Source organism: Doryrhamphus excisus, linkage group LG18 (genome assembly GCF_037039965.1).
Source record: "Doryrhamphus excisus strain RoL-2023G ecotype Guam linkage group LG18, RoL_Dexc_Guam_v1.1, whole genome shotgun sequence".
NCBI lineage: Eukaryota > Metazoa > Chordata > Actinopteri > Syngnathiformes > Syngnathidae > Doryrhamphus > Doryrhamphus excisus.
The window spans coordinates 15,549,065-15,572,973 of NC_136374.1; the positions used below are offsets into that span (position 1 = coordinate 15,549,065).

The following is a 23,909-nucleotide window of genomic DNA, read 5'->3' on the forward strand; positions in this document are numbered from 1 at the left end:
TGTATATCGCACATCCTTTAGTCATTAAGTAAAAATATATTTTGTGTTTTGATGTGGTCTGACGTTTAAAGTGCTCATTATCTTAGATCTTGTGATGTTCCAATGTTGGATATTTTATTTTTTACTTCCAAAAACGTTTTTTTTTTTACAACACTGCGCCACATTAGTTATCTTGAACGCCTCTGGGTTACCATGTTGTTGGCTTACGGCTACGTATCACTTTTTGTGGAGTGGCCGGACTACGCAAGCAAGCAAGCATCTGACAGCGCACATGTGAGTGTTTTTTTTAATGTATCATTTTGCTTTATTTACACCAGAAATAAGAAATAACTATACGTCTTCTTTGTGGACAAATTTTCAAGGGTGGGTGATGACGTTCGTGTTGGCATCACAGCGACAAACCTAGCTAAGTGTAGTGTTAGCAAAGTTAGCCATAAGCAGGACGTGTTTATACAAACAGCAAGTAATAAAACATAGGCGTGCTGTACCCAAACAGCGTCAAAATTCATACTTAATGTAGTTAAATGCGAGTAAATAAACTGTTTTGCGTTAAAGTACCACCACTTGACGTTTAAACTACAAACAGAAAAAAGTGTCGGAAATGCTAGTTTTAGATGTATAGATACGTGTTGTAATTGTTGCAGTATGAGTCATAAACTGTAATAAAGGCTGAGATAATATAAAATAATAACAGATCCTATACCATATTAATGTATAATGTACGTTTTCCACCATTAGTTTCAATGCTCCTTATAGGATGCACTATATCATGTATAAACACAACACAGGGCGAGATAAGATGTGCTTTTACTAGGGAAATTCCAGGTTTCACTGCATAAAAAGTACATGAGCACACAATATCAGAGTACAAAAGCACATAGGAGCAGAGAAAAATCAAGGTAATACAAACCAAGGACTTAAATACACCAGTTACAGCCGTACAGGTATGACTGGTTGCTGCTGGTGAGCTGGAGTAGAGCTGCTGCAAGATAAGTCGAGTTGTAATCTCAAAAGCTACTGAAAAGCTGATAAGACGGGTAGAAACGATTCAAGTGCTTATGTTTATGGTTTAATTGTTGTTATTTCTGACATATAGTGGGATGGAAGTGTCGATGGTGTTGATATCTAACCTGCATCCATGTCGTTTGATTGTAGGAAGTTGGGGATTTGTTGCTTTGTTGAAGGAACATCCGTGATAAAACTGCTGTCAATGCATTGTTTTATCTGTATGTTCATTTATTTTCTATTGCTTATCCTCACGAGGGTGCTGGAGCCTATCCCAGCTGTCTTCTACACCCTGGACTGGTGGCCAACCAATCACAGGGCACATATAGACAAACAACCATTCACACTCACATTCATACCTATGGACAATTTAGAGTCGCTAATTAACCTAGCATGTTTTTGGAATGTGGGAGGAAACCGGAGAAAACCCACGCATGCACGGGGAGAACATGCAAACTCCACACAGAGATCTCCTAGCTGTGAGGTCTGCACGCTAACCACTCGACCGCCGTGCAGCTTAACTTAAAAAAAAATAGTTTCACATTTGGATTGTTTGTTTATGTCAGTCTTAGGCCAACACACATTACACATTACATTACATTGCTTGACAAAGACTGGACTCCTCAACTTGTTTTATTTAGTAGTTTTCGATGTGACGACAATCTGTGACAAACAAAGACAAAGTCCTATAATTAAACTTTAACCTTCTTTCATCTTCATAATATATAATCTGTATAATCATTGAACTGTATACCTAGCCGTGGAAAGGCTTTAAACATCTGTAAAGGTTGCTAGACGTGTACATTCACCTTTTACGCATTTCTTGTACAACTTTACAGAATAACAGAATATATAAGAACAGAATATATAAACATTCCTAGTTGCTTATCATAAAAAGTTACACGTTTACTTCATCAAACACTGTGTGGTAGTAGAGGCAGAGTTTAAAGGTTCAGGTGCACGAATACTGTATGTGTGTGTATATATATATATATATATATATATATATATATATCACAGTTGAATTGTATTTACAATGTGACAACTACTCATCCAAACTCCACAGATAACAAATAAAAAGTTTACAACTTAAAGAATTGAATACCATAATTTAGGATGTTTATTATAATAATATTATTATTTGTTAGTATTTTTTATTTATACTATATCCGAATATCTGAGTGACAATACGTCTTTGGCAAATTATTAAATTATCCTGAAAATCGGACTAAAAAAATGTCCTTTCTCAATGTATTGGTTCCAGAGAAGACCAATGCCATGCTGCTACTTAGAAGATGCCAAGGCCTAACACGATGTGGTTGCCTCGCTCCTCAAAGGTACTTTGGTCTTGTGCTGATCTGGAGTTTTTTGTCTCCTTTACGTCAAGTCTGGTTTAAGGTTGTACGCGTTGTTTTTGTATCCCTGCTATACAGCCTAATAAGCTTTTCTTCATTCCCACAGAGCTCAAGCGGCGGCGTTCGGTGCGGTTCGTCTCACGAGCAGCAGCAGCCATGACCGGCGATCAGAGCACCCTGGTTGGAGGCAAGCCTTAGCGGGTCTGCTAGCCGGGACAGGAGCTGTACTGGCTTATGGCCTCCACCACCACAAGGTCTGATTGAAGTAGTTTGAAGACATGGGAATAGCCACGTTTACATAAGTTTTTCTCTTTCTGAATGGAATCTTTCCGAAAACAATGGTATACACGGAAAGGAATATTCCAATCTCTTGTCTACATGCGCCGCTATAATCAACCAGAATAGTCAATGGGGCAGTAAAACGTAAACATCAACATCACGTGAAACCGACTTCCGCAAGTTTTTCTTTCACTTATTTTTTAGAGTTTTTTTGAATGAGTTTTTTGTTCGTCCAGTCTTGAAATTAGTTTTGGATAAATAAAAAAAACTTTCCGCAGCAGTCTGGTGCCAATTTCTGGCCTCCATTTTTAAAACTGAAGAACATCTCGAGCTGTGTGTTTCGTCATATCTGAACATGCACTGAAAGAACGCATCCGGAATAAATTTAAACAGGAAAAAATGAAATTCAATCTTGCTAATATTTTATAATTAAACTCGAAATATGTTTTATATAGATACATATTTTCTCTTAATAAAACTGGACTTGTGAATAAAGTATAGAAGTGTTTAGATTCTGTTCCACAGATGGCGCTAATGCACACCATAGCTGCTTGCCAACCGCCAATAAACAACAGAAGAAGAAAAACGCACCCTGACAACTTTCTGTTTGAGCGGGTACAAGATACCTCAATCGGATTGGGGAAAGGAATATTCCACCCCTGTGAATTCCATTATATATTCAATTCGGATTGGCACTTTTCTTTTGGAATGAGGTCTATACAAAGGTTCAATTCTTTCCGTTTCGGCAAATAAACCAAATGCAATTGGAATATTTGGGTCCATGTATACGTGGCTATTGAGTCCGGAATGACATACCAAGTCCAAGAAAGAACAGTTTTAGTAGCAGCCACACCCACCCTCGAAATGATGTTTTTGCTAACAGTGTTCCATAGGCCCGACTCAGCATATTTGTTCATTTCCAGTATGACTCAGCAGGCTCACCATGAGCTCAGCCTCCCTGTCTGACCTCGTTAAAGTCACAGAAAGTTCAGACTGTGCAAATACCAATTTGGATAGCTGACGGTGACGCTGATGAGAACTGATTCGGTACTGGGTGGGTCATCTGGTACTTTAAAGTCAACTCGAACAAAACACAGTGGAACTTCGGTTTTTGTATGATTCGATTTTTCAACTTAAATGTCTTGGTTATCGTACAGCCAAACAGTGCGCCCTAACAAAACAAAACATCCCCCTCATAGGTGACCCAATCTCTGTGAAGAATGGATGGTGGTTATTTCAGAGCTGGGACACTATAGACAGATCCGGCTAGATCATTTTAAAATCATCTTTATTGTGTGTGTCTTTTATGCACAAAATTAAATGCAGCAGAAAAAAAACTATTGAATTCATGAAAGACAGGTTCCTAGCTAACGCAGTTTGCAAGGGGAATGGTTTAACGGGGACACATAACAGGAAGTGAGTGTGTATAATGATGCTTGTACCTGCTGCTTAAGTTTACAGCTCTAAGCATTCACACTTTTTGCTCAAAATTAAATACAGCAGAAAAAAAACAATTGAATTCATGAAAGACAGATTCCTAGCTAACGCAGTTTGCAAGGGGAATGGTTTAACGGGGACACATAACAGGAAGTGAGTGTGTATAATGATACTTGTACCTGCTGCTTAAGTTTACAGCTCTAAGCATTCACACTTTTTGCACAAAATTAAATACAGCAGAAAAAAAACTATTGAATTCATGAAAGACAGGTTCCTAGCTAACGCAGGTTGCAAGGGGAATGGTTTAACGGGGACACATAACAGGAAGTGAGTGTGTATAATGATGCTTGTACCTGCTGCTTAAGTTTACAGCTCTAAGCATCCACACTTTACGGCTTCACCTTGATCACAGTTCTGTGATTATGTCTACTATGTTGGGTAATATGAGTGGTAAGGCGACTATAGGGGTGTTATTTCATTCTAGAGGGCTCTAATAATATTGAAACTTGTATTTAAAAGGTCATAAAAAGGTTTCTATGCCATAACTGTATGAAAATGTTACATTTATTGTAAAGGTAAATGATTAATTGCATCATCATCTTCCACGATAACTTCTCGTGTGTTTTGTCTCCTGTGCAGGCGCAGCAGACCGAGGGCATTAGCGTCCACGCCAAAGCACAGACGGCTCCTCTTCCCATCTTCAGCCAAGAGGAGGTCACAAAGCACCGTACCCTGCAAGATGGCGTGTGGGTCACTTACAAAGGCGGCGTCTATGACATCACCGAGTTTGTCACCATGCACCCCGGCGGGGATAAAATCCTGCTGGCCGCAGGTGGAGCCCTGGAACCCTTTTGGGCTCTGTATGCGGTGCACAACCAGGACCACGTGCTCGACATCCTCTCGGAATACAAGGTGGGGCAGCAAGCTAACATGTTCTGAAACATGACGGTGTTTCATGTAGATGAGATGACACACATTTGTGTGTAATGACATGAAGATAAGTATGTATATAACTAAGTATGTGTATAACTCTTATACATAACTAAATAAAACTAAACTAAATCAAAACCCACGCATGCACGGGGAGAACATGCAAACTCCACACAGACGCCTAATATTTATTAACTGTACAGTGTTTTAATCATTTTAAAAAGGATAACTCTTATACATATACATAACTAAATAAAACTAAACTAAATCAAAACTTCACATCTTGTGGTGTCTATAGTACCCGGAGAAAACCCACGCATGCACGGGGAGAACATGCAAACTCCACACAGACGCCTAATATTTATTAACTGTACAGTGTTTTAATCATTTTAAAAAGGATAACTCTTATACGTAAACAAAACTAAATAAAACTAAACTAAATCAAAACTTCACATCTTGTGGTGTCCATAGTACCCGGAGAAAACCCACGCATGCACGGGGAGAACATTTAAACTCCACACAGACGCCTAATATTTATTAACTGTATAGTATTTTCATCATTTTAAAAAGGATAACTCTTATACATAACTAAATAAAACTAAACTAAATCAAAACTTCACATCTTGTGGTGTTCGTAGTACCCGGAGAAAACCCGCGCATGCACGGGGAGAACATGCAAACTCCACACAGAGATAGCCGAGTGTGGGATTGAACTCCGGTCTGCGCGCTAACCACTCGACCGCCGTGCAGCTGATGTCCTAATATAATTTTTCTTTGCCAACAAGGTCGGCGAGTTGAAAGCAGAAGATCAGAAGAAGCAGCAGAGCTTGACGACATCGGATCCGTACTCCTCTGATCCGGAGCGGCATCCCGTCCTGCGTGTCAACAGCCAGAAGCCGTTCAACGCCGAGCCCCCTCCTGAAATCCTCTCCGACAGCTACATCACACCTTCTGCTTTCTTCTTCAAGAGGAACCACTTGCCCGTTCCTCAGGTGGACCCGGCGTCATATGAGCTGCAGGTGCAGGGACTCCCTGGCGGAGTTCTGCGGCTCTCATTGGAGGACTTGAAGAGGCGCTTCCCGAAGCGTACAATCACAGCCACGCTGCAGTGCGCCGGGAACCGGCGCTCCGAGATGAACACGGTCAAGCAGGTGAAAGGACTTAACTGGGGCATCGCCGCAATCAGCAACGCCACCTGGGGTGGCGCTCTCCTCAGGGACGTGCTGCAGGCGGCCGGCTACGGTCCCGACGTGGCGCCCTGGGCTCGCCATGTTCAGTTTGAGGGACTGGATAAAGACGTGACGGGGACGACGTACGGTGCATCGATTCCTCTCAGCAAGGCCGTCAGCGAGGAAGGCGACGTGCTGCTGGCCTACGAGATGAACGGGGAACCGCTTCCGGCCGACCACGGCTTCCCCGTGCGGGTGGTGGTGCCGGGAACCGTGGGCGCCCGGAACGTCAAGTGGCTCTCCAAGATCACGGTCAGCGCAGACGAGAGCGGCAGCCACTGGCAGCAGAACGACTACAAGGGCTTCTCCCCCGCCACCGACTGGGACACCGTCAACTTCAAGTCAGCCCCGGCCATCCAAGAGCTGCCCGTTCAGTCCGCCATCACCGCACCCGCGGATGGCGCCGTGGTCTTCCGCAGCGGCGAGGAGCTGACGGTGAAGGGCTACGCATGGAGCGGCGGAGGGCGAGAAGTGGTGCGCGTGGACGTGTCTCTGGATGGAGGGAAGACCTGGCAGGTGGCCCGGCTGAGGGGCGGCGGCGGCGACGAGGAGCAAGCTCCGGAGGTTTCACCCCCGCCCGGGAGAGCCTGGGCCTGGAAGCTCTGGGAGCTCACGGCCCCGCTTCCGCCGGACGCGCGGCAGCTGGAAATAGTCTGCAAAGCCGTGGACAACAGTTACAACATGCAGCCTGACACGGTCGCCCCCATCTGGAACCTGAGGGGGGTGCTGAGCAACGCCTGGCACAGGGTAAAGGTCAACATCAGTGAGGATGAGGAGTAGACCTCGCTTGATCAACTTGCATTGTGCCGCCATGATCTCTGCAGTATTTACCAGAATGAAGTGCCAAACTTAAGTGCAATTATCCTTCTCTTGTTTTTATTTCTTTCAAACAAAGCTCTGCCAAATATTAGTATGTATATTCAATGTATTAGTAGTAACATTTCATTGAAATACTTCAATTAAAATCATTAAAAATAATTAAAAATAATTTCAACAATGTACTAGGAGTAACATTTCATTGAAATGATTTCATTAAAATCATTTAAAATAATTAATAATTACAAATCATTTCAACAATGTACTAGGAGTAACATTTCATTGAAATGATTTCATTAAAATCATTTAAAATAATAAAAAATAATTTCAACAATGTACTAGCAGTAACATTTAATTGAAATAATTTAATTAAAATAATTTAAAATAATTTCAACAATGTGCTAGTAGTAACATTTAATTGATATAATTTAATTAAAATCATTTAAAATCATTAATAATTTAAAATCATTTCAACAATGTACCAGTAGTAACATTTAATTTCAATAATTTAAAATAATTAAAAATAATTTCAACAATTTACTAGTAGTAACATTTAATTAAAACTATTTAAAATAATTAAAAATAATTTCAACAATGTACTAGTAGTAACATTTAATTGAAACAATTTAATTAAAATAATGTAAAATGATTAAATAATTATTAAAAATAATTTCAACAATGTACTCGTAGTAATGTTTAATTGAAATAATTTTATTTAAATAATTTAAAATAATTAAATAATTAAAAATAATTTCAACAATGTACTAGTAGTAACATTTTATTGAAATAATTTAATTAAAATAATGTCAAATGATTAAATATTAAAAATAATTTCAACAATGTACTAGTACTAATATTTAATTGAAATAATTTTATTAAAATAATCTAAAATAATTAAATAATTACAAATTAAAAATAATTTCAACAATGTACTGTTAGTAACATTTAATTGAAATAATTTAATTAAAATAATTTCAAATAAATAAATCATAATTAAATTAATTTAATAATTTCACTTTTCATGTAGACTTTATACAGTCTCGTACCCCTCGCAGGTCAAACATTTGTATTTGACTTAGTCACATTTTGATAACATTTCAAATGAGCACTGCTAAATTGATAAGTCATCATCCTACATATCTTTTATTCCAGTTTGGTGTTGCCATTTTTCCGTTTCAATGGCTTCAACTTGAACTTCACTGTTTTGTCCACTCACAGTGTCTTAAGCATTTAATTGCACATGAATTTTAATAGCACGATATATTCATAGAAGAAGTAGATTTAGATTTTTATAAAGGCCTTCTTGTAAAATTAATTTGGGCTTATTTCAAGATCAATTTATTCATTTTGCACTAATATGGAATTTAATTTTCACATATTACATTTCACTTTTTGATGGTTGTATGAAGGATTTTATTCTGAAAGTATGTATTTCCAGTCACAGATTCTGTTTATTTGTTGATACAGAAATCTTGATTTTACCAAGTAAAATTAACAAGCACCATAGGTATTTTTTCATAATATGTGTGTTTATGATATATTCAGCAAATGTTTTTTTTGGTTTTTTTTGCATTTAAGATGGATACAGCTGTATTTCTTTACACTAGTATTAGATATTATATATATATCCTGCTCCTCACATGTTTCCCAAGATAGAAGAACAATACGTATTATTACTTTTTAATTTTCATGTCAAAATTTGTTAAAAATAACTTCAAAAGTATTAAGTATCTAGTTATAAAAATATTTAAATTTAGGATTTTTTACCAAGTAAAATGGACAGATAATTTCACTAGTTTTAAGTATTTAAGTAGTTCATTCCAAAAATCTACTCTTTGTCTTATATTTAGCCAGCCATTTTTTTATTTTTATTTTTTTACCTCTGGGGGTACTTAACCTAGAATGTAGTACAAATATCTGTAGTATAGGAAGTATGTATTAGGTGCAATGTATGACACAAAGCATATACGTCAATATATGCGCCTTATTAATTATTTTCTTGTGCTTTTGCTGTCAACATATTAATGATCAATGAAAGGCGCTGACTTTGAGGAAGGGCAATGCAGTAAAACCGGGAGCTATGCTTTTAATGGGAAATAATAACGAATAAATCATTTTCATTTTGTTCTGGAGTTGGTGCGTTTCTTTCATATTCTTATTCTAGCTGGCTTATTATCACGGTTCAGTTTTCTGTGATTTAACTTGTAAATAATATATTTTTTTTATGGTCATTTTACCAAGAAAATGTTTTGATGGCAACAAATAGTGCCACAGAATCCAGTAGGGGACACAAGTTAACATTTTCAAGCAGGAAGATGCTTTGAAAAGACGTGTTGGTTTTGTTCCGGTTTCCGTGCCCTTATTTTTGTAACTACTTCCTTTCTTCTTCCTACTAATTTCACACACCTGTCTCTAATTTCACACTCCTTATTTAGTTCAGGTGTGTGCTCTTTCATTTTTTTTGGCTTCATTGTGTTTGGTTTGCCTTTTGTTTGGTAGTTGTTGTGTCCTGCTGCTGCCGCCATTAAAGTCAACGTTTTATCTGACCGGCATCCTGGGGTCGCATCGCAAAGCTCGCAAGCCCGAACGTGACAGTACGTACAATATACGTAAGTTTTCATACACCACAGTTATGGTATGATTGGGCTTTTGACACTTAGTTTTCATACAATGCCCAAACACAGCAACAAAATAACCCGCCACGGGGCCAAAGTAAAGTTGAAGATACGAAACACTATTGAATTGGAGTATAAGTCGCACAAGGCCAAACATTTATAATTTGGTGGAAAAAAAACATACATAAGTCGCACTGGAGTATAAGTCGCACAAGGCCAAAAATGCATAATTAGGTAGAAAAAAAAACATACATAAGTCACACTGGAGTATAAGTCGCACAAGGCCAAAAATTTATAATTTGGTAGAAAAAAAACATACATAAGTCGCACTGGAGTATAAGTCGCACAAGGCCAAAAATGCATAATTAGGTAGAAAAAAAACATACATAAGTTGCACTGGAGTATAAGTCACACAAGGACAAAAATGCATAATTAGGTAGAATAAAAACATACATAAGTCGCTCCGGAGTATAAATTGCATAATTAGGTAGAAAAAAAACATACATAAGTCGCACTGGAGTATAAGTCGCACAAGGCCAAAAATTTATAATTTGGTAGAAAAAAACATACATAAGTCACACTGGAATATAAGTCGCACAAGGCCAAAAATGCATAATTAGGTAGAAAAAAAACATACATACGTAAGTCGCACTGGAGTATAAGTCGCACAAGGCCAAAAATGCATAATTAGGTAGAAAAAAAACATACATAAGTCGCTCCAGAGTATAAGTCGCACAAGGCCAGAAATGCATAATTAGGTAGAATAAAAACATACATAAGTCGCTCCGGAGTATAAGTCGCATAATTAGGTAGAAAAAAAACATACATAAGTCGCACTGGAGTATAAGTGACACAAGGCCAAAAATGCATAATTAGGTAGAATAAAAACATACATAAGTCGCAGTGGAGTATAAGTCGCACAAGGCCAAAAATGCATAATTAGGTAGAAAAAAACACAAGTCGCTCCGGAGTATAAGTCGCACAAGGCCAAAAATGCATAATTAGGTAGAAAAAAACATATATAAGTCGCACTAGAGTATAAGTCGCACAAGGCCAAAAATACATAATTAGGTAGAAAAAAAACATTCATAAGTCACACTGGAGTATAAGTCGCACGAGGCCAAAAATGTATAATTTGGTAGAAAAAAGCATACATAAGCGAGCCACATGATGACTACAACTGATGGTTTTCATTGGCTGTTGGATGCCCCGCCTCTATGCGGTCCTCCTGAGAGATGAGAAGGCCCTCACTCACATGTCGGTGACACATTTTACAAGCTGAATCCGCTTCTTCTAAAATTAGGCTTCAGGTTTTGCGAGCTTTTCACAAACACCAGATTGTCACATTTTCACCATCACTTATGTGAAAGCTGTCCCCCTAAATGACATGACGTTGGTTGGAGGCGACTTCTGGGAACTACGGCCACATCCTGTTTGGTGAATCCTGCCATCTTGAACGATTCTATTGTTTGAACTCATGTAGGATTGTGCAACTCCTTCCTTACTTATGTCACCATCTGTTTTTCCCGATGTTCCGCAGTGCTTGTCATGAAAATTCCATGACTCAGTTGACTTTATTTTACAGCAGAGATGGATAAATGAAACTTGAATATACTTTCTTCGTACTCAGTGTATAGTTTGTGTAGCATATACGTATATGTCCTGTACACTGAAATTGCCATTATTGTATCAATCAATAGTAACTCATAGTCTGGGTCTGCATAAAACATAAAAACATAAAACCTAATTGAAAAACTTAAACTTAATTGACTTTTTTCCTCAGATTATTGGATTATTATAAGTGTAAAGGTGACTGTAGGGGTGTTAGTTCATGTCTAGAGGGCTCTAATCATGTTTAAAAAATGTACATAGAAGATTAGAAACAGGTTTTCGATGCCGTAACGACAAACAAACACTAGGAATCCTAGCTTGTGTTGGGTCTGGAACCAATTAACGTGGATAAACGAGGGATTCATGTATTTGTCGCCGCTTTAAACGGTCAATCTTTTTAAACTACTTTAGCCTGAAATACACAAAACATATCACTTACGTGTATTTTGCAACCCTTAAAGGGAAGTTTACTTAAAAAGTAAAGCTAAAACACACTGATAGACTATCTTTAATATCCATCTTTATTCAACATCAGCAAGACAGAAACACATGGATGCTTTCAATGGGAAAACTAGCGCCCTCTGGCGGCCAAATATAAACATATGTATATTGAACATAAAGGATTGCATTAATGTCGACTTTCTTATCTCGTAATTTTGACTTTTCATGTCGTAATTTTTGACTTTCTATCTCGTAATTTTGACTTTCTATCTCGTAATTTCGACTTTCTTATCTCATAATTTTGACTTTTCATGTCGTAATTTTTGACTTTTTAATCTCGTAATTTTGACTTTCTATCTTGTAATTTTCTACTTTTTATCTTGTAATTTTTGACTTTCTGTCTTGTAATTTTGACTTTCTCATCTCAACATTTTGACTTTCCATCTCGGAATTTTGACATTCTATCTCGTAATTTCAACTTTCTTATCTCGTAATTTTGTCTTTTTAATCTAGTAATTTCGACTTTCTTATCTCAAAAGTTTGACTTTTTTTCTCGTAATTTCAACTTTCTATCTCATAATTTCAACTTTCAATCTCGTAATTTTGACTTTCTTATCACCTAATTTTGACTTTTCATCTCCTAATTTTTGACTTTTTATCTTGTAATTTTCGACTTTTTGTCTTGTAATTTTGACTTTCTTATCTCAAAATTTTGACTTTCCATCTCGTAATTTTGACTTTCTTATCTCGTAATTTTGACTTTTCATGTCGTAATTTTTGACTTTTCATGTCGTAATTTTTGACTTTTTATCTCGTAATTTTTGACTTTTTATCTCGTAATTTTGACTTTCTATCTCGTAATTTCGACTTTCTTATCTCATAATTTTGACTTTTCATGTCGTAATTTTGACTTTCTATCTTGTAATTTTCTACTTTTTATCTTGTAATTTTTGACTTTCTGTCTTGTAATTTTGACTTTCTCATCTCAACATTTTGACTTTCCATCTCGGAATTTTGACATTCTATCTCGTAATTTTGACTTTTTCATCTAGTAATTTCGACTTTCTTATCTCAAAAGTTTGACTTTTTTTCTCGTAATTTCAACTTTCTATCTCATAATTTCAACTTTCAATCTCGTAATTTTGACTTTCTTATCACCTAATTTTGACTTTTCATCTCCTAATTTTTGACTTTTTATCTTGTAATTTTCGACTTTCTGTCTTGTAATTTTGACTTTCTTATCTCCTAATTTTGACTTTCTTATCTCCTAATTTTGACTTTTCATCTCCTAATTTTTGACTTTTTATCTTGTAATTTTCGACTTTCTGTCTTGTAATTTTGACTTTCTTATCTCAAAATTTTGACTTTCCATCTCGGAATTTCGACTTTCCATCTCGGAATTTCGACTTTCCATCTCGGAATTTCGACTTTCCATCTCGGAATTTCAACTTTCTTATCTCGTAATTTTGACTTTTTAATGTCATAATTTCGACTTTTTAATCTCGTAATTTCGACTTTTTAATCTCGTAATTTCGACTTTCTAACTTGTAATTTTGACTTTTTATTTTGTAATTTCGACTTTTTTATCTTGTAATTTCGATTTCCCATTAGGATGATTTTTATTCAGTGGCGGAAACGGGCTTCCATACAAATGTAATTTTCAATGGGGAATTTTTTTTATTGCTAAGGATAAAAATGTGTATCTCCGGCTAAGTTATGGAATTCTAACTCAACTCCAAATGTCCCAGAAAATGCCCACAGGATCTCTTCATGGTTCTAAGACCCCAACTGCACCCCACCCCACCCCCACAGAGGGCTCTGCAAATACTTGTGTAAAGTCCAGCAGCAGCAACACACAAACACACAAACACACAAACACACACTGGCTGCAGATCCCAAGTCCTCATTCTTCAGTGATGCCTCATCGTCTCCACACGGGTTGACTCACACGCCGGGTCCTCTTTAAAAAGCCGCTGCAGCTCCGAGTCGAGACTACAGTCTCGCTCTACTACTACCGGACTTGACTGTGTATTGGTATTTTTTCGGGGGGGTCAAACTTCAAGAATGGGGCACACCACACTCGTGCTGCTTGCGGTGCTCTCATACATTGGCTCCCTCTTCTGTACGGTGGTGCAGTGGGCGGAACTGAACGAGGCAAAGGTAGGACGCTGATAGTATGGGATTGGAGCTCCAATTACAGGAAGTTATCTCCATTGTTTATTTGCACCAAAGGCCTATTTGAAGGAGTACGGATACCTGAATGAGCCCGTTGACCCCCAGGACCCCAACCACCTGGAGGAGGTCATTGAAGCTCTCAGGTGACTTTCATGCTGGGTCTACTGTATCACACTTTCTCTGACCTTTATGTTGACATTGAGTACGATTCCTTTGATCCACTTTTTTTGCGTTCAGGGTCTTCCAAAGGGTGAATGATCTTCCCTCTAGTGGAGAGTTGGATGAAGCCACCTTGGAAGTGATGAGGAAGCCCCGCTGTGGCTTGGAGGACAACTTCAACAAGAAGCACCACAAATACAGAGTGATTGGTGATTACTCAATAATTTACTATATTTCTGGTTTAAACAAGAAAAAAAACGACATACTAACCCCTTACGTTTTTTGTCAAGAATCACCAAATTCAAACACTGGCATTTTATGCCGGTTTTGGGTGCTTCTCAGGCCCCTGATGCGTGTGTGTGAGGTTTTTTGTGTTTTTTTGACCAGAGAAGTGCATTAGCAGCAAGTTGAAAAAAACAGAAAAAAACGACATACTAACCCCTTACGTTTTTTGTCAAAAATCACCAAATTCAAACACTGGCATTTTATGCCGTTTTTGGGTGCTTCTCAGGCCCCTGATGCGTGTGTGTGAGGTTTCCCGGGTTTTTTTGACCAGAAAAGTGCATTAGCAGCAAGTTAAAAAAACGACATACTAACCCCTTACGTTTTTTGTCAAAAATCACCAAATTCAAACACTGGCATTTTATGCCATTTTTGGATGCTTCTCAGGCCCCTGATGCGTGTGTGTGAGGTTTCCCGTGTTTTTTTGACCAGAAAAGTGCATTAGCAGCAAGTTGAAAAAACAGAAAAAAACGACATACTAACCCCTTACGTTTTTTTGTCAAAAATCACCAAATTCAAACACTGGCATTTTATGCCATTTTTGGATGCTTCTCAGGCCCCTAATGCATGTGTGTGAGGTTTCCCGGGTTTTTTTGACCAGAAAAGTGCATCAGCAGCAAGTTGAAAAAAAAAACCCAGAAAAAAACGACATACTAACCCCTTACGTTTTTTGTCAAGAATCACCAAATTCAAACACTGGCATTTTATGCCGGTTTTGGGTGCTTCTCAAGCCCCTGATGCGTGTGTGTGAGGTTTTTTGTGTTTTTTTGACCAGAGAAGTGCATTAGCAGCAAGTTGAAAACCCCAGAAAAAAACGACATACTAACCCCTTACGTTTTTTGTCAAAAATCACCAAATCCAAACACATGCATTTTATGCCGGTTTTGGGTGCTTCTCAAGCCCCTGATGCGTGTGTGTGAGGTTTTTTGTGTTTTTTTGACCAGAAAAGTGCATTAGCAGCAAGTTGAAAAAAACAGAAAAAAACGACATACTAACCCCTTACGTTTTTTGTCAAAAATCACCAAATTCAAACACTGGCATTTTATGCCGGTTTTGGATGCTTCTCAGGCCCCTGATGCGTGTGTGTGAGGTTTCCCGGTTTTTTTTGACCAGAAAAGTGCATTAGCAGCAAGTTGAAAAAACTGAAAAAAAACCGACATACTAACCCCTTACGTTTTTTGTCAAAAATCACCAAATTCAAACACTGGCATTTTATGCCATTTTTGGGTGCTTCTCAGGCCCCTGATGCGTGTGCGTGAGTTTTTTTTGTGTTTTTTTGACCAGAAAAGTGCATTAGCAGCAAGTTGAAAAAAACAGAAAAAAACGACATACTAACCCCTTACGTTTTTTGTCAAAAATCACCAAATTCAAACACTGGCATTTTATGCCGGTTTTGGATGCTTCTCAGGCCCCTGATGCGTGTGTGTGAGGTTTCCCGGGTTTTTTTGACCAGAAAAGTGCATTAGCAGCAAGTTGAAAAAACTGAAAAAAAACCGACATACTAACCCCTTACGTTTTTTGTCAAAAATCACCAAATTCAAACACTGGCATTTTATGCCATTTTTGGGTGCTTCTCAGGCCCCTGATGCGTGTGTGTGAGGTTTCCCGTGTTTTTTTGACCAGAAAAGTGCATTAGCAGCAAGTTGAAAAAACCTGAAAAAAACGACATACTAACCCCTTACGTTTTTTTGTCAAAAATCACCAAATTCAAACACAGGCATTTTATGCCATTTTTGGATGCTTCTCAGGCCCCTAATGCATGTGTGTGAGGTTTCCCGGGTTTTTTTGACCAGAAAAGTGCATTAGCAGAAAGTTGAAAAAACTGAAAAAAACGACATACTAACCCCTTACGTTTTTTGTCAAAAATCACCAAATTCAAACACTGGCATTTTATGCCATTTTTGGATGCTTCTCGGGCCCCTAATGCGTGTGTGTGAGGTTTCCCGGGTTTTTTTGACCAGAAAAGTGCATCAGCAGCAAGTTGAAAAAAAAACGACATACTAACCCCTTACGTTTTTTGTCAAAAATCACCAAATTCAAACACTGGCATTTTATGCCATTTTTGGATGCTTCTCAGGCCCCTGATGCGTGTGTGTGAGGTTTCCCGTGTTTTTTTGACCAGAAAAGTGCATTAGCAGCAAGTTAAAAAAACGACATACTAACCCCTTACGTTTTTTTGTCAAAAATCACCAAATTCAAACACATGCATTTTATGCCATTTTTGGATGCTTCTCGGGCCCCTAATGCATGTATGTGAGGTTTCCCGGGTTTTTTTGACCAGAAAAGTGCATCAGCAGCAAGTTAAAAAAACGACATACTAACCCCTTACGTTTTTTGTCAAAAATCACCAAATTCAAACACATGCATTTTATGCCATTTTTGGATGCTTCTCGGGCCCCTAATGCATGTATGTGAGGTTTCCCGGGTTTTTTTGACCAGAAAAGTGCATCAGCAGCAAGTTAAAAAAACGACATACTAACCCCTTACGTTTTTTGTCAAAAATCACCAAATTCAAACACTGGCATTTTATGCCATTTTTGGATGCTTCTCAGGCCCCTGATGCGTGTGTGTGAGGTTTCCCGTGTTTTTTTGACCAGAAAAGTGCATTAGCAGCAAGTTGAAAAAACTGAAAAAAACGACATACTAACCCCTTACGTTTTTTTGTCAAAAATCACCAAATTCAAACACTGGCATTTTATGCCATTTTTGGATGCTTCTCAGGCCCCTAATGCATGTGTGTGAGGTTTCCCGGGTTTTTTTGACCAGAAAAGTGCATCAGCAGCAAGTTGAAAAAAAAAACCCAGAAAAAAACGACATACTAACCCCTTACGTTTTTTGTCAAGAATCACCAAATTCAAACACTGGCATTTTATGCCGGTTTTGGGTGCTTCTCAAGCCCCTGATGCGTGTGTGTGAGGTTTTTTGTGTTTTTTTGACCAGAGAAGTGCATTAGCAGCAAGTTGAAAACCCCAGAAAAAAACGACATACTAACCCCTTACGTTTTTTGTCAAAAATCACCAAATCCAAACACATGCATTTTATGCCGGTTTTGGGTGCTTCTCAAGCCCCTGATGCGTGTGTGTGAGGTTTTTTGTGTTTTTTTGACCAGAAAAGTGCATTAGCAGCAAGTTGAAAAAAACAGAAAAAAACGACATACTAACCCCTTACGTTTTTTGTCAAAAATCACCAAATTCAAACACTGGCATTTTATGCCGGTTTTGGATGCTTCTCAGGCCCCTGATGCGTGTGTGTGAGGTTTCCCGGTTTTTTTTGACCAGAAAAGTGCATTAGCAGCAAGTTGAAAAAACTGAAAAAAAACCGACATACTAACCCCTTACGTTTTTTGTCAAAAATCACCAAATTCAAACACTGGCATTTTATGCCATTTTTGGGTGCTTCTCAGGCCCCTGATGCGTGTGCGTGAGTTTTTTTTGTGTTTTTTTGACCAGAAAAGTGCATTAGCAGCAAGTTGAAAAAACTGAAAAAAAACCGACATACTAACCCCTTACGTTTTTTGTCAAAAATCACCAAATTCAAACACTGGCATTTTATGCCATTTTTGGGTGCTTCTCAGGCCCCTGATGCGTGTGCGTGAGTTTTTTTTGTGTTTTTTTGACCAGAAAAGTGCATTAGCAGCAAGTTGAAAAAACTGAAAAAACCGACATACTAACCCCTTACGTTTTTTGTCAAAAATCACCAAATTCAAACACTGGCATTTTATGCCATTTTTGGGTGCTTCTCAGGCCCCTGATGCGTGTGCGTGAGTTTTTTTTGTGTTTTTTTGACCAGAAAAGTGCATTAGCAGCAAGTTGAAAAAACTGAAAAAACCGACATACTAACCCCTTACGTTTTTTGTCAAAAATCACCAAATTCAAACACAGGCATTTTATGCCATTTTTGGATGCTTCTCAGGCCCCTAATGCATGTGTGAGGTTTCCCGGGTTTTTTTGACCAGAAAAGTGCATTAGCAGAAAGTTGAAAAAACTGAAAAAAACGACATACTAACCCCTTACGTTTTTTGTCAAAAATCACCAAATCCAAACACATGCATTTTATGCCGGTTTTGGGTGCTTCTCAAGCCCCTGATGCGTGTGTGTGAGGTTTTTTGTGTTTTTTTGACCAGAGAAGTGCATTAGCAGCAAGTTGAAAAAAACAGAAAAAAACGACATACTAACCCCTTACGTTTTTTGTCAAAAATCACCAAATCCAAACACATGCATTTTATGCCGGTTTTGGGTGCTTCTCAAGCCCCTGATGCGTGTGTGTGAGGTTTTTTGTGTTTTTTTGACCAGAAAAGTGCATTAGCAGCAAGTTGAAAAAAACAGAAAAAAACGACATACTAACCCCTTACGTTTTTTGTCAAAAATCACCAAATTCAAACACTGGCATTTTATGCCATTTTTGGATGCTTCTCAGGCCCCTAATGCGTGTGTGTGAGGTTTCCCGTGTTTTTTTGACCAGAAAAGTGCATTAGCAGCAAGTTAAAAAAACGACATACTAACCCCTTACGTTTTTTTGTCAAAAATCACCAAATTCAAACACATGCATTTTATGCCATTTTTGGATGCTTCTCGGGCCCCTAATGCATGTATGTGAGGTTTCCCGGGTTTTTTTGACCAGAAAAGTGCATCAGCAGCAAGTTAAAAAAACGACATACTAACCCCTTACGTTTTTTGTCAAAAATCACCAAATTCAAACACTGGCATTTTATGCCATTTTTGGATGCTTCTCAGGCCCCTGATGCGTGTGTGTGAGGTTTCCCGTGTTTTTTTGACCAGAAAAGTGCATTAGCAGCAAGTTGAAAAAACTGAAAAAAACGACATACTAACCCCTTACGTTTTTTTGTCAAAAATCACCAAATTCAAACACTGGCATTTTATGCCATTTTTGGATGCTTCTCGGGCCCCTAATGCATGTATGTGAGGTTTCCCGGGTTTTTTTGACCAGAAAAGTGCATCAGCAGCAAGTTGAAAAAAAAACCCCAGAAAAAAACGACATACTAACCCCTTACGTTTTTTGTCAAAAATCACCAAATTCAAACACATGCATTTTATGCCAGTTTTGGCTGCTTCTCAGGCCCCTAATGCGTGTGTGTGAGGTTTCCCGTGTTTTTTTGACCAGAAAAGTGCATTAGCAGCAAGTTGAAAAAAAATGAAAAAAACTGAAAAAAACGACATACTAACCCCTTACGTTTTTTGTCAAAAATCACCAAATTCAAACACTGGCATTTTATGCCGTTTTTGGGTGCTTCTCAGGCCCCTGATGCGTGTGTGTGAGGTTTCACGTGTTTTTTTGACCAGAAAAGTGCATTAGCAGCAAGTGGAAAAAACTGAAAAAAACGACATACTAACCCCTTACGTTTTTTGTCAAAAATCGCCAAATTCAAACACTGGCATTTTATGCCGTTTTTGGGTGCTTCTCAGGCCCCTAATGCGTGTGTGTGAGGTTTCCCGTGTTTTTTGGACCAGAAAAGTGCATCAGCAGCAAGTTGGAAAAAAAACCCCAGAAAAAAAACGACATACTAACCCCTTACGTTTTTTGTCAAAAATCACCAAATTCAAACACTGGCATTTTATGCCGGTTTTGGATGCTTCTCAGGCCCCTAATGCATGTGTGTGAGGTTTCCCGTGTTTTTTTGACCAGAAAAGTGCATTAGCAGCAAGTTGAAAAAACTGAAAAAAAAAACGACATACTAACCCCTTACGTTTTTTGTCAAAAATCACCAAATTCAAACACTGGCATTTTATGCCATTTTTGGGTGCTTCTCAGGCCCCTGATGCGTGTGCGTGAGTTTTTTTTGTGTTTTTTTGACCAGAAAAGTGCATTAGCAGCAAGTTGAAAAAACCTGAAAAAAACTGAAAAAAACGACATACTAACCCCTTACGTTTTTTGTCAAAAATCAACAATTTCAAACACATGCATTTTATGCCGGTTTTGGGTGCTTCTCAGGCCCCTGATGCGTGTGTGTGAGGTTTCCCGTGTTTTTTTGACCAGAAAAGTGCATTAGCAGCAAGTTGAAAAAACTGAAAAAAACGACATACTAACCCCTTACGTTTTTTTGTCAAAAATCACCAAATTCAAACACATGCATTTTATGCCATTTTTGGATGCTTCTCGGGCCCCTAATGCATGTGTGTGAGGTTTCCCGTTTTTTTTGACCAGAAAAGTGCATTAGCAGAAAGTTGAAAAAACTGAAAAAAACGACATACTAACCCCTTACGTTTTTTGTCAAAAATCACCAAATTCAAACACTGGCATTTTATGCCATTTTTGGATGCTTCTCAGGCCCCTGATGCGTGTGTGTGAGGTTTCCCGTGTTTTTTTGACCAGAAAAGTGCATTAGCAGCAAGTTGAAAAAACTGAAAAAAACGACATACTAACCCCTTACGTTTTTTTGTCAAAAATCACCAAATTCAAACACTGGCATTTTATGCCATTTTTGGATGCTTCTCGGGCCCCTAATGCATGTGTGTGAGGTTTCCCGGGTTTTTTTGACCAGAAAAGTGCATTAGCAGCAAGTTGAAAAAAACGAAAAAAAACGACATACTTACGTTTTTTGTCAAAAATCAACAATTTCAAACACATGCATTTTATGCCGGTTTTGGGTGCTTCTCAGGCCCCTGATGCGTGTGTGTGAGGTTTCCCGGGTTTTTTTTACCAGAAAAGTGCATTAGCAGCAAGTTGAAAAAAACGACATACTAACCCCTTACGTTTTTTGTCAAAAATCACCAAATTCAAACACTGGCATTTTATGCCATTTTTGGGTGCTTCTCAGGCCCCTGATGCATGTGTGTGTGTGTGTGTGTGCGTGTGCGTGTCAGGTCGCTGGAGAAAGAAGACTCTGACCTACCGCATATACAACTACACACCTGACATGAAGAAGACGCAGGTGAAAACAGCCATCCATGAGGCCTTCAAGTACTGGAGTGATGTGACCGATTTGACCTTCAGAGAGGTCGACTACGGCAGGGGGGACATCAGGATCTCCTTCCATAAGAGAGACGGCTCCTGTCCCGTCCCGTTTGATGGCCGCGGTTAGGCTTTTCAATCTGTACTATTCTCACGTATTGCATTAACGCATCCACTTTCCCTGCAGGTCGGGTATTAGCTCATGCGGAAGCACCGGAAGTCGGAATAGTCCATTTCGATGACGATGAGTGGTGGACGGAGGGGTCGTACTACGGCTCTAATTTACGTATCGTGGCAGCTCATGAAATCGGCCACGCTCTCGGGCTGGGTCATTCCCAGTTTAGAAGTGCGCTGATGGCTCCGGTTTACATTGGTTACCATGGCAACTTCAAGCTGCATTTTGATGACGTGCACGGCATCCAGGCACTATATGGTGAGTCGTTATTCACGGTAATATAATACACATACTACTGTAATACAACTACAGTACAACTTTCTGTGTTGCAGGCACACACACCATCAGCAGTACTCCATCCAGTCCAACAACAGCAGATACCGTATTTCCTACTGAAGGCAGCAGCGGTAGCACCAACGGCCCCCCCGACCCGTGCACCGCCATACTGGATGCCATCATGCTAGGTATCAATCAACTGATAAGTGGACATCACATTGGGGTAGAGGTGGGGCAATAATTTGGGTTTATAATTGGGTTTTTAAGAGTCTTTACACCACTGAAACCGCGTACTAACTACTCCATACTTCCATACCCATACTATCCACACTCCATCAGACAGTTTGAAAAGCGTTTACACTACAGCGTACTACATAACCCACAATGCTTTGCGCTCATACCCGAGCCGAAATCGACAGGCTGAATCTGATTTCACTTTAGCTCTAAACTCTTTAAATACATCACTTTATTGAGATTTTCTTTTAAATCAGGCGAGAAAGTGGCCGTTTAGATCCCGAGTGTGTCATTTATTTATCCAAATACCAACAGTTTACAATTTCATTCGGACGAATTTAAGCTAGCCCACCTAGCTAGCTAAATTTAAGCTAGCTAGAGAGCAACGCACTTTCGGTTATTTTCACAAAATAAAACACCACCTTTTAATTTTCTCATACAAAAAAACATAGTGATAAATCACTGCTTTTACGTTGAAAACAAGAAGCGAACCAACTCGCAATATATCTTGCTTGACACCGCCGTTTGGACTGATTTCGTCCCGGTGACGTCACGCCGGTCATACTCAAAAAGTTAGTATGAGTAGTAGGTAAGTATGCAGTTTCGAACACAGACAATATTTAAAGAAAATGACTAATAAATGTTAATTATGAAAAAGCGGTAGAAAATGAATGAATGATAGCGTCACGACACACACTGACTGAGTGATTCAGGGTTGGCGTTGGTGTTAATAGGGTCACGTGATTATAGTGATTTCCTGATGATGATGTTGCTGCCGTTTCCTAGATTTTATAATGTGTCTATAAAACATTAGAATCGTTCTGCTTCTTCACTCAGGTCCTTGGAAGAAAACGTTTGCTTTCAGCGGAAACTACATGTGGACCATCACCGACTTTGGACACAACACACCAATGAAGATAAACAGGCTGTGGAGAGAGCTCCCCGGGAACTTGAACGCAGCAGTGCACTCTCCAAGGACCAATAAGACTTACTTTCTTAAAGGTACACGCCCTGTTGTCACATGACTTCACATTGTTTTTCTAATAGAGCGTGCTATTCCTGGTGCTAGGTGATAAAGTGTGGAGGTACACTGGATTTGTGCTGGATTATGGCTACCCTAAGAAGGTGCAGCGTATACCTCCAAACATTGATGCAGCTTTGTATTTGGAGAAGAACAAGAAGCTCATCTTCATTAAGGTACACATTAAGTATTGAGCTTTACTATGGTGCTTCACATGGATGTTGTTTCATGACACCTCTTTACCTGCAGGGATCGAACTTCTGGCAGTGGGATGAGCTGAAGTACAACATGTTAGCTCACCAGCCCAGACCGCTCTTCATGCTCTTCACTGGGGTGCCGTCCAGCCCGGACGCAGCCTTCACTTGGACTAACGGGAAGGTGTTCTTCTTCAGGGGAGATGACTACTGGCGCGTCAATGAGCTGCTGATTGTGGACAGAGGATACCCGCTTAGTAAAAAAGAGCGCTGGATGCGATGCTAAGGAGTGGCCACAAGGGGGCAGCAGATAACAGAGCGCGATGGCTGCAGTTGGATTGTCCTTCAATTGACACAAACCTGCAGCTCATTGGGATATTTTGTGATGATTATGTAAGGTTTTGAATGATCTCATGGAGAAATTTATGCGAGGAGTTTGTTTTTTTCTCTCAAACATATGTGTTGCATTATGAGTCTTGATGCTTAAAGGAGTATGTAACACGATCATGGGAGTATGCTCTTTCTGCTGGTTTGATCTGCGCTTCCATTGTGCAATTATTCCCACTATGTCGCTACAAAACAGCACACACTGTATTTCTATGTGCTGATATTTTGCACAATTAAATAAAAAGTGATGCCAGCAGCAAAACAGTGTTTTTTATGCAAACACTCATTAAAAGAGTAAGTAATGAAAGGCTGTTTTGTCCTGCCTTGTGTGTGAGCAAGAAGAAAAAAATCTTGGCTTGCACACAGCATGGCAGCTCCA

At 39.0% G+C, this 23,909-nt stretch overlaps 2 protein-coding genes across 2 annotated transcripts; both read left to right on the forward strand.

Annotated features, from left to right (window-relative positions):
• Positions 1-122: 122 nt before the first annotated feature.
• Positions 123-7,015, forward strand: suox (sulfite oxidase). The gene is made up of 5 exons (XM_058054952.2): positions 123-273; positions 2,270-2,342; positions 2,467-2,614; positions 4,716-4,988; positions 5,792-7,015. Exons 2-5 carry the CDS (start codon positions 2,284-2,286, stop codon positions 7,013-7,015), a joined length of 1,704 nt encoding a protein of 567 aa, XP_057910935.2. The 5' UTR covers positions 123-273; positions 2,270-2,283.
• A 6,559-nt stretch (positions 7,016-13,574) lies between these two features.
• On the forward strand, positions 13,575-23,792 carry mmp19 (matrix metallopeptidase 19). Its single transcript, XM_078798574.1, has 9 exons — positions 13,575-13,878; positions 13,951-14,036; positions 14,131-14,261; positions 21,156-21,368; positions 21,431-21,676; positions 21,751-21,882; positions 22,766-22,930; positions 22,998-23,125; positions 23,199-23,792. The coding sequence occupies exons 1-9, from the start codon at positions 13,783-13,785 to the stop codon at positions 23,427-23,429; spliced, it is 1,428 nt and encodes a 475-aa protein (XP_078654700.1). The 5' UTR covers positions 13,575-13,782; the 3' UTR covers positions 23,430-23,792.
• Positions 23,793-23,909: the final 117 nt, after the last annotated feature.